The sequence below is a fragment of the Pseudopodoces humilis genome, chromosome 3 (genome assembly GCF_049639895.1).
Source record: "Pseudopodoces humilis isolate 2021_Gansu_Grassland_sample_001 chromosome 3, ASM4963989v1, whole genome shotgun sequence".
NCBI classification, from domain to species: domain Eukaryota; kingdom Metazoa; phylum Chordata; class Aves; order Passeriformes; family Paridae; genus Pseudopodoces; species Pseudopodoces humilis.
The window spans coordinates 114078396-114095672 of record NC_142202.1 but is presented as its reverse complement, the minus strand read 5'-3'; the positions used below and the strand labels follow the sequence as shown (position 1 = coordinate 114095672).

The window sequence follows — 17277 nt, the reverse complement described above, 5'->3', positions numbered from 1 at the left end:
ATTCCCGGGATTTTGGCCGCAGCCGGACCCTCGCTCGGACAAGGAGCGCTGGCAGCACTTGGCCGACCTGGCCGACTTCGCGCTGGCCATGAAGGTGACGCTGATGAACATCAACTACCAGTCCTTCAACAACTTCATGCTGCGCATAGGCAAGTCCGGGAACAACCCCGGGAATAATCCTGGGAATTCCGGGAATTCCGGGGATGATCCCGGGAATTCCCCTGGCAGGGATGAACAAGGGGGCGGTGCTGGCCGGAGTCATCGGCGCCCGGAAGCCGCACTACGACATCTGGGGCAACACCGTCAACGTGGCCAGCAGGATGGAATCCACCGGAGTCATGGGCAACATCCAGGTGGGAACGGCACGGGAATAGCTGGGAATTGTGTCCGGGAATGTCTGGGAATGCCGGGAATCACCGGGAATGTCCGGGGGGGGGTGGGGAATGAATAGCCAGGGATCACCGGGAATGCACCGGAGTCATGGGGAACGTCCAGGTGGGAATCACCAGGAATTGTGTCTGGGAATTGTGTCTGGGAATTGTGTCCGGGAATCACCGGGAATTTCCTGGGGGATGGGGAACGTCCAGGTGGGAATCACCGGGAATCTCATCAGGAATTTCCTGGGGGATGGGGAACGTCCAGGTGGGAATCACCGGGAATGTCCGGGGGGATGGGGAATGAATAGCCAGGTGGGAATCACCGGGAATCGCCGGGAATGTCCAGGAATCACCGGGAGAATGGGGAATGAGTAGCCAGGAATCACCGGGAATTCACTGGGAATCACTGGGAATGCGTGGGAATGTCTGGCTGGGATGGGGAATGTCCAGCTGGGATCACAGTGGGAATAACCGGGAATGTCCAGGCGGGATCACAGCGGGATTTCACCGGGAATCTCGCGACTCCAGGAAGGGTCTCCCTTCCCTTTACCATCCCTGAATCCCATAAAAATCCCTCGGGATGGATCCTGAGTGTCCTCGATCCCAGAATTCCCGACACCTCCCACCAATCCCGGCGTGATCCGGCCTTTCCTTGGGGATTGATCCCAGGGATTCTCCGGGAATTCCTTCCCAAGCTCCCAGCCCCAGCTCCCCTTTCCCAGTGGGAAGCCATTCCCTGGCTCCTGGCCCTGCGGCCCTTTCCCAAATCCCAGCTCTCCCGGAGCCCCTGGAGCCTCGGGAAGCGGCTCCCAGCATTCCCGGGATCCTTCCCTGATCCGGCTGCACATTCCCGGCTCTCCCAGCCCCGGGATTGGGGATCCAGCCCCATCCCGAGGGAAGGAATTTTGGGAATTCCCTGGGAATTGGGGACTGCAGGAAGGGTCTCCCTATCCCAGAATTCCATAAAAATCCCTTTGGGATGGATCCTGAGCCTCCTGGACCCCGGAATCCCAGAATTCCTTGGGATGGTATCCACGGATTCCCAATCCCACCCCATTCCCAACCCTGATCCCAGCCTGCTCCTGCTTTTCCTTGGACAACCCCAGGAATTCCCCGGGAATTCCAGCCCAGCCGGGAATTCCTTCCCAAGATCCCGGCCCAAGCTCCCCGGTTTTCCCAGGGAATTCCCTCCATTCCCAGCCTGGGAATCCAGCCCCATCCCGACTCCTCTCCGGGAAGGAATTTCGGGAATTCCCTGGGAACTGGGGACTCCAGGAAGGGCCTCCCTTCCCAGAATTCCATAAAAAACCCCCTCAGGATGGATCCTGAGCAACCTCAATCCCGGAATCCCGGGATTCCTTGGGACGGGCTCCACAGATTCCCAACCCCACCCCATTCCCACCCTGCTCCAGCTTTTCCTCGGATATTCCCAGGGATTCCCCGGGAATTCCAGCCCCGCCAGGAATCCCCACCGACCCTCCCCTCCCGAATTCCCGCACCCGGAATCCATCCCCCCCCCCCCGTCCCTCCCCTCCCTTTTTTCCTTTGACCCCTCTTTTCCCACCCCGGGGAGGGACGAAATTCCCAAATTCCCGTGCGGTGGTTTTTTTTTTTGTTTTGTTTTGTTTTGTTTTGTTTTGTTTTGTTTGTTTTTTTCCCGGAATTCCCGTCAGGTGGTGGAGGAGACGCAGCAGATCCTGAAGGAATTCGGGTTCCGCTTCGTCCGGCGCGGCGCCGTCTACGTCAAGGGCAAAGGGGAGCTCCTCACCTTCTTCCTCAAGGGCCGGGAAAAACCGGGATCCGTGCCCCTTCCCCACCAGGTGCTGGAGAATTCCTGAGGAATCCTCGGGAATCTCCGCCGGGATGAGGATCCCCCGGATGCCCCTCGGGAAGGGATTTTTTTTTTTTTTGTTTTTCCCCCCGGGGTTTTTGGAATTCCGGGAGATGCGAGCTCAGGGATGGTGGGGAGGGATGGGAGCGATGCGGGGTCGGGGGGCCGGGGGGGAAAAAGCGGGAATTGCCGGGAGCCGCCCGGGAGTTTTTTGTGTTCCGGATCCATAAATTCTGTCGGAGCAGGTGTGGATTGGTGTTTGTGCCCCGCGGGAATCGGGGGTGGGAATTGGGATCGGGGATCAGGAATTGGGAATCAGGAATCGGGGATCGGGATTGGGAATCGGGGATCGGGAATCGGGGATCAGGAACCGGGAATCGGGGTCAGGAATCGGGGATTGGGAATCGGGAATCGGGATTGGGAATCGGGAATCGGGAATCGGGGATCAGGAACCGGGAATCGGGGTCAGGAATCGGGGATCAGGAACCGGGAATCGGGATTGGGAATCGGGGTCAGGAATCGGGGATCAGGAACCGGGAATCGGGGTCAGGAATCGGGGATCAGGAATTGGGAATCGGGATTGGGAATCGGGAATCGGGAATCGGGATCAGGGATTGGGGATTGAGATCAGGAATCGGGAATCGGGATTGGGAATCGGGATTGGGAACTGGGAATCAGGAATCGGGAATCGGGAATCGGGGATCAGGAACCGGGGATCGGGGGCAGGAATCGGGGATCAGGAATCGGGAATCGGGATTGGGAATCGGGAATCGGGGGCGGGAATCAGGATCAGGAATCGGGGATCGGGGGCAGGAATTGAAAATCAGGAATCGGGGATCAGGAATCGGGGATCGGGATTGGGAATCGGGGATCGGGAACCGGGGTCAGGAATCGGGGATCAGGAATCGGGAATCGGGATTGGGAATCGGGAATTGGGGGCGGGAATCAGGATCAGGAATCGGGATCGGGAATCGGGGGCAGGAATCGGGATCAGGAATCGGGGATCGGGATCAGGGATTGGGGATTGAGATCAGGAATTGGGATTGGGAATTGGGGGCGGGATTGGGATCGGGAATTGGGGGCGGGATTGGGATCGGGAATTGGGGGCGGGATTGGGATCGGGAATTGGGGGCGGGATTGGGAATCAGGGGCGGGATCAGGAATCGGGGGCAGGATCGGGGTTGGGATTGGAGGTGGGATTGGGGTCAGGATCAGGATGGGGATCAGGATTAGGACTGAGATTGGGATTGGGAATCGGGAATCGGGAATCAGGATCGGGATTGGGATTAGAGTTGGGATTGGGATTGGGATTGAGTCAGGATCGGGATCGGGATTGGGGTCGGGATTGGGATCAAGGCCAGGATCGGGACTGGGATTGGGATCAGGATCCGGATCGGGAATGGGATCAGAGATCGGGAATTGGGATTGGAGTCGGGATTCAGATCAAGAATGGGACTGGGATCACTGCTGGGATTGGGACCAGGATCAGGATTGGGGATCAGGATCAGGACTGGGGTCGGGATCAGGAACGGGATCAGGATTGGGTTGGGATTGGGATCAGGATCAGAGATGGGGATCAGGATCGGGATTGGGATCAGAATCAGGAATGGGATCGGGATTGGGTCGGGATTGGGGTCATGATTGGAGATCGGGATCAGGATTGGGGTCAGGATCGGGATCAGGATCAGAGATCAGGATTGGGGTTGGGATTGGGGTCAGAGATCAGGATTGGGATTGGGATCAGGATCAGGATTGGGGTCAGGATCGGGATCAGAGATCAGGATTGGGATCGGGATCAGGATTGGGGTTGGGATCGGGATTGGCGGCTCCGGGAACGGTGCCCATGGAATTTGGCATTCCCGGAGTTGGGCTCGGCTCCAACGGAAGCAGCGGAATTCCGAAGGCTGATTCCCCGTTCCCAGCCAGATTTTCCGCGGGATAACGGGAGGGGCTCCAGCGCTTTTCCAAGGGAATTTTGGATCTGGGGGAATCCTGGAATGGTTGGGACGGGAAGGGAGCTGAAATCCCATTCCACCCTTCCCTGGGATGCTCCCAGGGATCCGGGAATTCCTTCCCAAAATTCCTCCCCTTTTTTCCCAGGGAATCCCCTCCATTCCCAGCCTGGGGTTGGATCCAGCCCCATCCCAAGGGAAGGGATTTTGGGAATTCCCTGGGAATTGGGGACTGCGGGAAGGGTCTCCCTATCCCAGAATTCCATAAAAATCCCTTCGGGATGGATCCTGATGGATCCCGGAATCCCGGAATTCCTTGGGATGGGATCCACGGATTCCAAATCCCGATCCCGGGATGCTCCGGCTTTTCCTTGGACGCTCCCAGGGATTCCCCGGGAATTCCTTCCCAAAATCCCGCCCCAGTTCCCGCCTTTTCCCATGGGAATTCCATTCCCTGTGCCCTGCCCTCTTCTCCCCATGGAAAAATTCCTTCCCAGGATTCCCAAACTGGGAATTCCCTCATCCCAAAACTCCCCCCGCCCATTCCCAACCTTCGGATCCATCCCCAATTCCCGATTTTTTTCCCACCCCTCCCCCCCCCCCCTTTTTCTCCGAACTCTTCTTCATCCGGAATTTTCTTTTATTTTCCTCGGGAATTTTTCCGTCCCTCCTTTCCAGCATTTCACAGGAATTCCCAAGAATTCCCACCCGGGGAGGGGGAGGGGGATCCATCCCGGAATTCCCAACCCGGAATCCCGGGATTCCTTCCTTTATTCCGAAGGACGAAGCGCTAAGGGGACGCTACGGGGGGGGGGGGGGAGGGGCGCGAATCCCGCGGGATTTTTTTTTTTCCCGGTTTTTTTTCCCGTTTTTCCCCCATGGGTTTTCCGGGATTTTCCCGTTTTTTTTTTTTTTTTGTTTGTTTGTTTTTTTTCCCCCCCTCATCACTGCCCGTCCTTGGGAAAGCTTTTCCCGATGGCGTTCTTGAAGAGCGTCACCAGCGGCCTCCGGCTCCTCTCCGAGCTCATGAATCCCCCGTAGCGCTTTTCCTTCCGGGAATCCCACGGGAATTCCCAACCTCCTTCCCCTTCCTCCTCCTCCTCCTCCTCACCACCACCCCCACCCCGCCACGGCTCTTCCCGCCGGAATTCCGGCTGGGAATTCTCCTCCCATTCCTCCTGGGCTCCGTTGGGATAGACCTTGACCGGCCTCCTCTTGCGCCCCACGGGCTTTCCCCATCGGAAGTGCTCCATGGAGTAGGAGCGCTTCCCGTCCCTTCCCGCCTCTCCCCAGGGCCGGGAAAAGGCGGGAAGAATTCCGGGATGGAATTCCCGTTTCCGGCCGTCGGGATCGCTGCTGTTCTGGCGGCCGAAGCGGTTCCATCGGAAGTGGCTCATCACGTAGCCGCGGGCCCCCGCCGACAGCGGCTGCCGCTCCCCGTTCCCGGGGAAAACCGGAGATTCCCAGGAAAGCCGGGAGCGGCAGGATCCCGGGCAGCCCTGCAGGGAGGCGGCCGGAATTCCATCAGAGCGGGAATTTTTGGGGGAATTTCGGGCAATTCCCGAATCTCCCGCTGGTTTTTCGTCTTCTTTTCTTTTTTTTTTTTTTTTTTTTTAATTTTTTTTATTTTTTTTTTTAAACGGGAATCCCCCCTCCCCCCCCCCCCCCCGTTCCCGAACGATTCCCACCGGGAATTCCATCCCGGGATTCCTGTTCCACGCGTGATTCCAGAGAATTCCCAGATCCCAGCGGTTTTTTTTTGTGGGAATCTCCCGGTTCCTCCCCCCCCATTCTCCGAACGATTCCCAAATCCCGGAATTCCCGCTCCTCTCGGAATCCCCGGGAATTCCCCAATCCCGTTCCATCCCGGAATTCCCATTCCTTGCATCATTCCCAGGAATTCACAAATCCCAGCGGTTTTTTTTTTTTTTTTTTTTTTAAGGGGAATCTCCCAGTTCCTCCCCCCATTCCCGAACGATTCCCACCGGGAATTCCATCCCGGGATTCCCGTTCCCCTCTTGATCCCGAGGAATTCCGAAATCTGGGAACTCCCCAAATCCCAGAATTCCCATTCCACGCACGATCCCAAGGAATCCCCCAAATCCCGTCCCATCCCGGAATTCCCACTCCCGGCTTGGTCCCCAGGAATTCCCAAATTTTGGGAATTCCCAGATCCCGTCCCGTCCCGGAGTTCCCGTTCCTCTCGGGATTCCCGGGAATTCCCAGATCCCACCATTTTTTTAATGGGAATCTCCCAATTCCTCCCCTCGTTCCCAAATTATTCCCACCAGGAATTCCGTCCCGGAATTCCCGTTCCTCTCGGGATTCCAAGAAATTCCCAAATCCCGTTCCATCCTGGAATGCCCCTTCCTCTTGTGATCCCAGAGAATTCCCAACTCTGGGAATTCCCAGATCCCATCCCATCCCAGAATTCCCATTCCTTGCATCATTCCAAGGAATTCCCAGATCCCAGCATTTTTTAAGGGGAATCTCCCAACCCTCCCCCCATTCCCGAACGATTCCCACCGGGAATTCCATCCCGGGATTCCCATTCCTGACATGATCCCAAGGAATTCCCAAATTTTAGGAATTCCCAGATCCCATCCCATCCCAGAATTCCCGTTCCTCTCGGGATTCCCGGGAATTCCCAAATTTCCCAGCTTTTTTTTTTGGTGGGAATCTCCCAATTCCTTCCCCCCCCCATTCCCAAACGATTCCCAGCGGGAATTCTGGGATGGAAGGGGATTTGGGAATTCCCAGATTTGGGGATTTTTTTTGGGGGGAATATTTTGGATTTTTTGGGATTTGGTCCCAAAAAATCTGAAAGATTCCCCCCCAAAAAAAATCTCTGGGAAAATTCCCGTTCCCAAATCCCTCCTTTTTGGGGGGATTTTTTGGGATTTGATTCCCAAATCCCTCAAATTTGTTTTTTTTTTTTTTGGGATTTGACCCCAAATCCATCAAATATTTGGGAATTTTTGGGATCTGATTCCCAAACCCCTCCACTTTTAAGGATTTTTGGGATTTAATTCCCAAATCTCTCAATTTTTGGGGGGATTTTCACGATTTGATCCCAAAAAATCTCAGGGAAAATTCCCATTCCCAAATCCCTCCTTTTTTTGGGGATTTTTTTTTTGAGAATTTAATTCCCAAATAATTCATTTTTTAGTGAATTTTTGGGATTTAATTCCCAAAATCCCTCAATTTTTTGGGAATTTTTGGGAATTTTTTCCATTTTTGGGGGGGATTTGATCCCAAAAAATCTCCTGGAAAATTCCCACTCCCAAATCCCTCCTTTGTTTTTTTGGAATTTTTGGGATTTAATTCCCAAATCCCTCCATTTTTAGGGATTTTTGGGATTTAATTCCCGAAACCCCTCAAGTTTTTAGGGAATTTTTGGGAATTATTTCCATTTTTTAGGGAATTTTTGGGAATTACTTCCATTTTTTAGGGAATTATTTCCATTTTTGAGGGGGATTTGATCCCAAAAAATCTCCTGGAAAATTCCCATCCCAAATCCCTCCATTTTTTAGGGAATTTTTGGGAACTATTTCCATTTTTTAGGGAATTTTTGGGAATTATTTCCATTTTTTAGGGGATTTTTGGGAACTATTTCCATTTTTTGAGGGATTTGATCCCAAAATATCTCCTGGAAAATTCCCATCCCAAATCCCTCCTTTTTTGGGGGGAATTTTTTGGGATTTAATTCCCAAATCCCTCAATTTTTAGGGATTTTTTTGGGATTTAATTCCCAAAATCCCTCAATTTTTTGGGAATTTTTGGGAATTTTTTCCATTTTTGGGGGGGATTTGATCCCAAAAAATCTCCTGGAAAATTCCCACTCCCAAATCCCTCCTTTGTTTTTTTGGAATTTTTGGGATTTAATTCCCAAATCCCTCTATTTTTAGGGATTTAATTCCCAAATCCCTCCATTTTTAGGGATTTTTGGGATTTAATTCCCAAAACCCCTCAAGTTTTTAGGGAATTTTTGGGAATTATTTCCATTTTTTAGGGAATTTTTGGGAACGATTTCCATTTTTTAGGGAATTTTTGGGAACGATTTCCATTTTTTAGGGAATTTTTGGGAACGATTTCCATTTTTTAGGGAATTTTTGGGAACGATTTCCATTTTTTAGGGAATTTTTGGGAACGATTTCCATTTTTTAGGGAATTTTTGGGAACGATTTCCATTTTTTAGGGAATTTTTTGGGAACGATTTCCATTTTTTAGAGAATTTTTGGGAACGATTTCCATTTTTTAGGGAATTTTTGGGAACGATTTCCATTTTTTAGGGAATTTTTGGGAACGATTTCCATTTTTTAGGGAATTTTTGGGAATGATTTGCATTTTTTAGGGAATTTTTGGGAACGATTTCCATTTTTTAGGGAATTTTTGGGAACGATTTCCATTTTTTAGGGAATTTTTGGGAACGATTTCCATTTTTTAGGGAATTTTTTGGGAACGATTTCCATTTTTTAGAGAATTTTTGGGAACGATTTCCATTTTTTAGGGAATTTTTGGGAACGATTTCCATTTTTTAGGGAATTTTTGGGAACTATTTCCATTTTTTAGGGAATTTTTGGGAACTATTTCCATTTTTTGAGGGATTTGATCCCAAAATATCTCCTGGAAAATTCCCATCCCAAATCCCTCCTTTTTTGGGGGGAATTTTTTGGGATTTAATTCCCAAAATCCCTCAATTTTTTAGGGAATTTTTGGGAACGATTTCCATTTTTTAGGGAATTTTTGGGAATGATTTCCATTTTTTAGGGAATTTTTGGGAACGATTTCCATTTTTTAGGGAATTTTTGGGAACTATTTCCATTTTTTAGGGAATTTTTTGGGAACTATTTCCATTTTTTAGGGAATTTTTGGGAATGATTTCCATTTTTTAGGGAATTTTTGGGAATTATTCCCATTTTTTAGGGAATTTTTTGGGAATTATTTCCATTTTTTAGGGAATTTTTGGGAATTACTTCCATTTTTTAGGGAATTATTTCCATTTTTGAGGGGGATTTGATCCCAAAAAATCTCCTGGAAAATTCCCATCCCAAATCCCTCCATTTTTTAGGGAATTTTTGGGAACTATTTCCATTTTTTAGGGAATTTTTTGGGAACTATTTCCATTTTTTAGGGAATTTTTGGGAACGATTTCCATTTTTTAGGGAATTTTTTGGGAACGATTTCCATTTTTTAGGGAATTTTTGGGAACTATTTCCATTTTTTAGGGAATTTTTGGGAACGATTTCCATTTTTTAGGGAATTTTTGGGAACGATTTCCATTTTTTAGGGAATTTTTGGGAACGATTTCCATTTTTTAGGGAATTTTTGGGAACGATTTCCATTTTTTAGGGAATTTTTGGGAACGATTTCCATTTTTTAGGGAATTTTTTGGGAACTATTTCCATTTTTTAGGGAATTTTTGGGAACTATTTCCATTTTTTAGGGAATTTTTTGGGAACTATTTCCATTTTTTAGGGAATTTTTGGGAACGATTTCCATTTTTTAGGGAATTTTTGGGAACGATTTCCATTTTTTAGAGAATTTTTGGGAATGATTTCCATTTTTTAGGGAATTTTTTGGGAATTATTTCCATTTTTTAGGGAATTTTTGGGAACGATTTCCATTTTTTAGAGAATTTTTGGGAATGATTTCCATTTTTTAGGGAATTTTTGGGAACGATTTCCATTTTTTAGAGAATTTTTGGGAACGATTTCCATTTTTTAGGGAATTTTTGGGAATTACTTCCATTTTTTAGGGAATTTTTGGGAATTACTTCCATTTTTTAGGGAATTATTTCCATTTTTGGGGGGGATTTGATCCCAAAAAATCTCCTGGAAAATTCCCACCCCAAATCCCTCCATTTTTTAGGGAATTTTTGGGAATGATTTCCATTTTTTAGGGAATTTTTGGGAACTATTTCCATTTTTGGGGGGGATTTGATCCCAAAAAATCTCCTGGAAAATTCCCACTCCCAAATCCCTCCTTTGTTTTTTTGGTATTTTTGGGATTTAATTCCCAAATCCCTCCATTTTTAAGGATTTTTGGGATTTAATTCCCGAAACCCCTCAAGTTTTTAGGGAATTTTTGGGAATGATTTCCATTTTTTAGGGAATTTTTGGGAATGATTTCCATTTTTTAGGGAATTTTTGGGAATTACTTCCATTTTTTAGGGAATTATTTCCATTTTTGAGGGGGATTTGATCCCAAAAAATCTCCTGGAAAATTCCCACCCCAAATCCCTCCATTTTTTAGGGAATTTTTGGGAATGATTTCCATTTTTTAGGGAATTTTTTGGGAATTATTTCCATTTTTTGGGGGGGGATTTGATCCCAAAAAATTTCCCAATTCCCAAGGATTTTACCGGGATTCCGGCCTCTCCTCCTGGATCCCGACATTCCGGATTCTCCGGGCACGGATCCGAAGCTCCCACGGAATTCCAGAGGATCAGCGCCAGCGCCACCGGAACCATTCCCGATCCCATCCCGGCCCGGAAAAACGGGAATGAGCTGCCGGAAAAATCCCGGGAAAAAAAAATAAAATCTCCGGTGAGAAATTCCCGGAATTCCTTGGTTTCCCCGTGCCTCAGTTTCCCCCTGGGAAAAATCCCTCCTCCCTTTTTCCTGGGATTTGGGATCGATTTCCATGGGAAAATCCCAATTTTTTCCCCAAATCTGGGAATGTTCTGGAAGGAATTTTTCCTCCTTTTCCCCGTGCCTCAGTTTCCCTCTGGAAAAAAAATCCCTCCTCCCGTTTTCTGGGATCGATTTCCATGGGAAAATCCCGGTTTTTTCCTGGATTTGGGAACGTTCTGGAAGGAATTTCTCCCATTATTTCTTTAGGGATCCCATTCCTTTCCCCGTGCCTCAGTTTCCCCCTGGGAAAAATCCCTCCTCCCGTTTTCCCGGGATTTGGGGGGTCGATTTCCATGGGAAAATCCCAATTTTTCCCAAATCTGGGAATGTTCTGGAAAGAATTTTTCCCATTTTTTTTTTAGGGATCCCTTTCCTTTTCCCCGTGCCTCAGTTTCCCTCTGGAAAAAAAATCCCTCCTCCCGTTTTCCCGGGATTTGGGATCAGTTTTCCATAATTCCCCCCCAAAATTCCCGGTTTTCCGCAGGGAAACTGAGGCACGGCTTTTCCCAGATCTGGGAATGCTGGGGAGGGAATTTTCCCTTTTTTTTTTTTTTTTTTTTTATGGATCCCTTTCATTATTCCCGTGCCTCAGTTTCCCTGCGGAAAACCTGGAATTTTTGCGGGGAATTATGGGAAAACGATTTTTCCCAGAGGGAAACTGAGGCAGGGGTAGGTTTATTTATTTTTTATTTTTTTTTAATTTTTTTAAATTTTTTTTCCCGAGATCTGGGAATGTTCTGGAAGGAATTTTTTAAATCCCATTTTTCCAAAATCTGGGAATTCTCAGGAAGGAATTTTTCCCATATATTTATTTATTTATTTTTTTTTTTTCCGGGGGAAGCGGATCTCTTTCCCGTGCCTCAGTTTCCCTCGGGGAAAAAAATCCCTCCTCCCGTTTTCCGGGATTTGGGATCGATTTCCATGGGAAAATCCCGGTTTGGGAAAATTCCCTCCCGAGCATTCCCAGATTTGGGAAAAATCGGGATTTTTCCCCATGGAAATCGATCCCAAATCCCGGAAAACGGGAGGAGGGATTTATCCAGAGGGAAACTGAGGCACAAAAAAAAAAAAAAAAAGGGGGGGGGGAAATTCCTTCCAGAACATTCCCAGATCTGGGAAAATCCCGTGCCTCAGTTTCCCTCTGGAAAACCGGGAATTTTTACAGGGAATTACGGGAAAACGATCCCAAATCCCGGAAAACGGGGAGGAGGGATTTTTCCCAGAGGGAAACTGAGGCACGGGAAAGAGATCCACCGCCCCTGAAAAAAAAAAAAAAATATGGAAAAATTCCTTCCTGAGAATTCCCAGATTTTGGAAAACCGGGATTTTTTCCATGGATTAAAAAAAAAATCTCGATTCAAGGAAATGGGAAGGATTTTTTCCGGAGGGAAACTGAGGCACGGGAATTTTTCCCAGGTCTGGGAATGTTCTGGAAGGAATTTTCCCCATTTTTTTTTTTTTTTTTTTTCCTTATTTGAGGAATCCCTTTCCCGTGCCTCAGTTTCCCTCTGGAAAAATCCCTCCGGTTTTCCTGGATTTGGGATCGATTTCCATGGGAAAAATCGGGAAAAACCGGGGAAAAGGAGCAGAAAAAAATTTGGGATTTAAGGGGGGGAAAAAAACCGGGAATGGTTTAAAATTTTGGGATAAAAATCGGGAAAAATTTGGAATTTCCAGAGGGGAAAAACCTGGAAAAACTTTTGGGATTCCCAGGAATTTTTTAGGGAAAAATTTGGGGTTTTTTAGGGAAAAATCTGAGAATTCCAGGATTTTTTTTTTAGGGAAAAATTTGGGATATGAAGAGGGAAAAATCTGGAAAAAAAATTGAGATTCCTGGATTTTTTTAGGGAAAATTCTGAGGATTCCCAGAATTTTTTAGGGAAAAATTTGGGATTTTTTAGGGAAAAATCCCAGGATTCCCAGGAATTATTTTAGGGAAAAATTTGGAATTTCCAGAGGGGAAAAACCTGGAAAACCCTGCTGGGATTCCCGGATTTTTTAGGGAAAAGTCCGAGGATTCCAGGATTTTTTTTTTTAGGGAAAAATTTGGGATTTGCAGAGGAAAAAACCCTTTGGAATATTTATATTTATATTTATATTTGTGTTTATATTTATATTTATATTTGTGTTTATATTTATATTTATATTATATTTATATTTATATTTGTATTTATATTTATATTTGTATTTGTATTTATATTTATATTTGTGTTTATATTTGTGTTTATATTTATGTTTATGACTATTAATTTTATATTTCTTTTCATTTTTATATTTGTATTTTAATTTAATTTATATTTTTATATTTATATTTTAGTATTTATATATTTTATTTATACTTATATTTACATTTATATTTATATTTATTTTATTTTATTTTATATTTTACTTAATTTCATTTTATATTTTATTTTATTAATATTTTATTTCATTTAATCTCATTTGATTTGATTTGATTTGATCTCATTTTATTTTATTTTATTTTATTTTATTTTATTTTATTTTATTTTATTTTATTTTATTTTATATTTAATTTTATATTCTATTTTATTTTATATTTTCTTTTATATTTTATTTTATATTCTGTTTTATTTCATTTTATTTTATATTTTATTTGCTTTTAAATTTTATTTTATTTTATATTTTATTTTACATTTTATTTTACATTTTATTTTACATTTTATTTTGTATTTTATTTTATTTTATCCTATTTAATTTAATTTAATTTCATTTCATTTCATTTCATGTTTTATTTCATTTTATTTCATTTTATCTCATTTTATTTCATTTTATGCTTTATTTTACCTTATTTTATCTCATATCATTTCATTTTATATTTTATTTCAACTTATTTAATTTCATTTTATCTCCTTTTACTTTATTTTCTATTTTATTTTCTATTTCATTTTCCATTCCATTATCTTTTATCTCATTTCATTTCACATTCCATTTGATTTTAAAACTCATTTCATTTTCTTTTGTTTTACATTTCTATTTTCTATCTCCCGTTTCCTCTTCCCTCTCATTCCCCCTTTCCCGTGGATTTACCTGGGAATGGGATCCCGGCCGCTCCTTTCCCGCTCTTTTTTTTTTGGGATCCGGAGCCTTCCCAGCGCTCCTCCGGCTCCCGATCCCGCTTTTATCCCGATCCCGCTTTTATTTATCCCCAGGGAGGGAGGGGCCCCAGGGGGCGGAAAAAGCGGGATGGGAAAAGCCGGGAATGAAGGGGAGGGACTGGGGGGGATTCTGGAAAATCCTGAATGGATCCTGAATTTATCCCGAATCCCGAATCCCAAACCCATCCCAAATCCCAAATCAACCCCAAATCCATCCCAAATCCATCCCAAATCCTGGATCCTGAATTTATCCCGAATCCCAAACCCATCCCAAATCCATCCCAAATCCTGGATCCTGAATTAATCCCGAATCCCGAATCCATCCCAAACCCATCCCAAATCCCAAATCCCGAACCCATCCCAAATCCCAAATCAACCCCAAATCCATCCCAAATTTATCCCAAATCCTGGATCCTGAATTTATCCCGAATCCCGAATCCCAAATCCCAAACCCATCCCAGACCCATCCCAAATCCCAAATCCTGAATTTATCCCGAATCCCGAATCCATCCCAAACCCATCCCAAATCCCAAATCAACCCCAAATCCATCCCAAATTTATCCCAAATCCTGGATCCTGAATTTATCCCGAACCCATCCCAAATCCCAAACCCATCCCAAATTTATCCCAAATCCTGGATCCTGAATTTATCCCGAACCCATCCCAAATCCCAAATCCCATCCCCAGATCCCAAATCCATCCCAGGTTTATCCCAAATCCACTTTGAACCCATCCCAAATCCCAAATCCCATCCCCAGATCCCAAATTTATCCCGAATTCACCCCGATCCCGCTTTTATTTATCCCCAGGGAGGGAGGGGCCCCAGGGGGCGGAAAAAGCGGGATGGGAAAAGCCGGGAATGAAGGGGAGGGACTGGGGGGGATTCTGGAAAATCCTGAATGGATCCTGAATTTATCCCGAATCCCGAATCCCAAATCCCAAACCCATCCCAAATCCCAAATCTACCCTGAATCCATCCCAAACCCATCCCAAATCCCAAATCCTGAATTTATCCCGAATCCTGAATCCATCCCAAACCTATCCCAAATCCCAAATCCCAAACCCATCCCAAATCCCAAATCTACCCCAAATCCATCCCAAATTTATCCCAAATCCTGGATCCTGAATTTATCCTGAATCCCGAATCCATCCCAAACCTATCCCAAATCCCAAATCAACCCCAAATCCATCCCAAACCCATCCCAAATCCCAATGTCCCTCAAATCCATCCCAAATTTATCCCAAATCCTGGATCCTGAATTTATCCCGAACCCATCCCAAATCCCAAATCCCATCCCCAGATCCCAAATCCATCCCAGGTTTATCCCAAATCCACTTTGAATCCATCCCGATTCCCAAATCCCAAACCCATCCCAAATCCCAAATCCCGAATCCCAAATTTATCCCAAATCCCCAATCCCAAATCCAAAACCCAAATTTATCCCGAATTTATCCCAAACCCCAAATCCCAACCCCAAATCCCCAAATTCCAACCCCAAATCCCAAATTTATCCCAAATCCCAGTTCCCAATCCCCAAATCCCCAATCCCAAATTTATCCCAAATTTATCCCAAATTTATCCCAAATCCCAAATTTAACCTGAATCCCAAATTTATCCCAAATCCCAGATCCCCAAATCCCAAATCCCAAATTTATCCCAAATCCCAAATCCCAAATTTAACCTGAATCCCAAATTTATCCCAAATCCCAGATCCCCAAATCCCAAATCCCAAATTTATCCCAAATCCCCAAATCCCCAATCCCAAATTTATCCCAAATTTATCCCAAATTTATCCCGAATCCCAAATTTATCCCAAATCCCAAACCCCAAATCCCAAATTTATCCCACATTTATCCCAAATCCCAAATTTATCCCAATTCCCAATTCCCAATCCCCAAATCCCCAATCCCAAATTTATCCCAAATTTATCCCAAATTTATCCCAAATCCCAGATCCCCAAATCCCAAATCCCAAATTTATTCCAAATTTATCCCAAATTTATCCTGAATCCCACATTTATCCCACATTTATCCCAAATTTATCCCAAATTTATCCCAAATTTATCCCAAATTTATCCCAAATCCCCGTTTCCGGCTCGTTTCCCATTCCCGGATTTATTTTTGGGAGCGAAGATTCCCAATTTTTCCCCTCATCCCGGATTTTTTTCGGGATAACTCCGCCCCGGAGGAGGGATCGGGAATCCCGGAGATCTCCCGGGTCCGGAATTCTCCTGGAATATTTTTTGGGAAAACCTTGGAAAATCCTTTGGGATCCCCAAAAAAATAAAAATAAAATTAAAATAAAATTAAAATAAAATTAAAATAAAATTAAAATAAAATTAAAATGAAATGAAATGAAATAAAATAGAATAAAATGAAATGAAATGAAATGAAATAAAATAGAATAAAATAAAATAAAATAAAATAAAATAATGAAATAAAATAAAATAAAATACAATAAAATGAAATAAAATAAAAAATAAAATAGATTAGAATAAAATAAAATTAAATGAAATAAAAAATAAAATAGAATAGAATAAAATAAAATAAAAAATAAAATAAAATAAAATAAAATAAAATAAAATAAAATAAAATAAAATAAAAAATTAAATGAGATGAAATAAAATAAAGTAAGATAAAATAAAATAAAAATAAAATAAAAATAAAATAAAATAAAATAAAAAAAATAAAATAATGAAATAAAATGAAATAAAATGAAAAATGAAATAAAAAATCAAATAAAATGAAGTAAAATAAATAATGAAATAAAATAAAATAAAAATAAAATAAAATAAAATAAAATAAAATAAAATAAAATAAAATAAAATAAAATAAAAAATATAATAAAATAAAATAAATTAAAATAAAAAATGAAACGAAATAAAATAAAATAAAATAAGATAAAATAAAATTAAAATAAAAATAAAATAAAATAAATAATGAAATAAAATGAAATAAAATGAAATAAAATAAAAAATGAAATAAAAAATCAAATAAAATGAAATCAAATAAAATGAAATGAAATGAAATGAAATGAAATCAAATCAAATCAAATCAAATCAAATCAAATCAAATCAAATCAAATCAAATCAAATAAAATAAAATAAAATAAAATAAAATAAAATATTTGTGGAAATCTTGGAATTTTGGGGAGTTTTGGGATGGGGATTTGGGATTTGGGGAATCCGGGTTTGGAATTCCCGGAATTCCCGGAATTCCCAGGGTTGGGATCCCGTTGGGAATGGGGGGTTCCTTTAAAGGGGGGAAAAAATTCCCGGGGGTTTTGTGGGATTTGGGGGGAAATGGGGAAAAAATGGGAAAAATTGGGAAAAATGGGAAAAAAATGGGGAAAAATGGGGAAAAAAT

General features: G+C 43.6%; 2 protein-coding genes across 2 annotated transcripts in view; one reads left to right on the top strand and one right to left on the bottom strand.

Annotated features, from left to right (window-relative positions):
- The window catches only part of ADCY3 (adenylate cyclase 3), a 39956-nt gene extending 37626 nt beyond the window's left edge, over positions 1 to 2330 (top strand). Inside the window, exons 18-20 of the mRNA XM_088053158.1 lie at positions 23 to 149; positions 229 to 353; positions 2051 to 2330. Coding sequence (XP_087909284.1) covers positions 23 to 149; positions 229 to 353; positions 2051 to 2215 — 417 coding nt within the window. The 3' untranslated portion in view covers positions 2216 to 2330. The remainder of the gene's footprint in view (positions 1 to 22; positions 150 to 228; positions 354 to 2050) is intronic.
- A 2774-nt stretch (positions 2331 to 5104) lies between these two features.
- On the bottom strand, positions 5105 to 10644 carry POMC (proopiomelanocortin). The gene is made up of 2 exons (XM_005534199.2): positions 10525 to 10644; positions 5105 to 5659 (listed from the first exon to the last, which is right to left on the bottom strand). The coding sequence occupies exons 1-2, from the start codon at positions 10642 to 10644 to the stop codon at positions 5105 to 5107; spliced, it is 675 nt and encodes a 224-aa protein (XP_005534256.2).
- Between the last annotated feature and the right edge of the window lie 6633 nt (positions 10645 to 17277).

Coding starts and splice junctions, on each gene's coding strand:
- POMC (XM_005534199.2), bottom strand. CDS start 10,644: ATGGGATCGGGAATGGTTCCGGTGGCGCTGGCGCTGATCCTCTGGAAT. Junction 5,660..10,524: donor GAGGAGAGGCCGGAATCCCG/GTAAAATCCTTG, acceptor GCCTCCCTGCAG/GGCTGCCCGGGATCCTGCCG.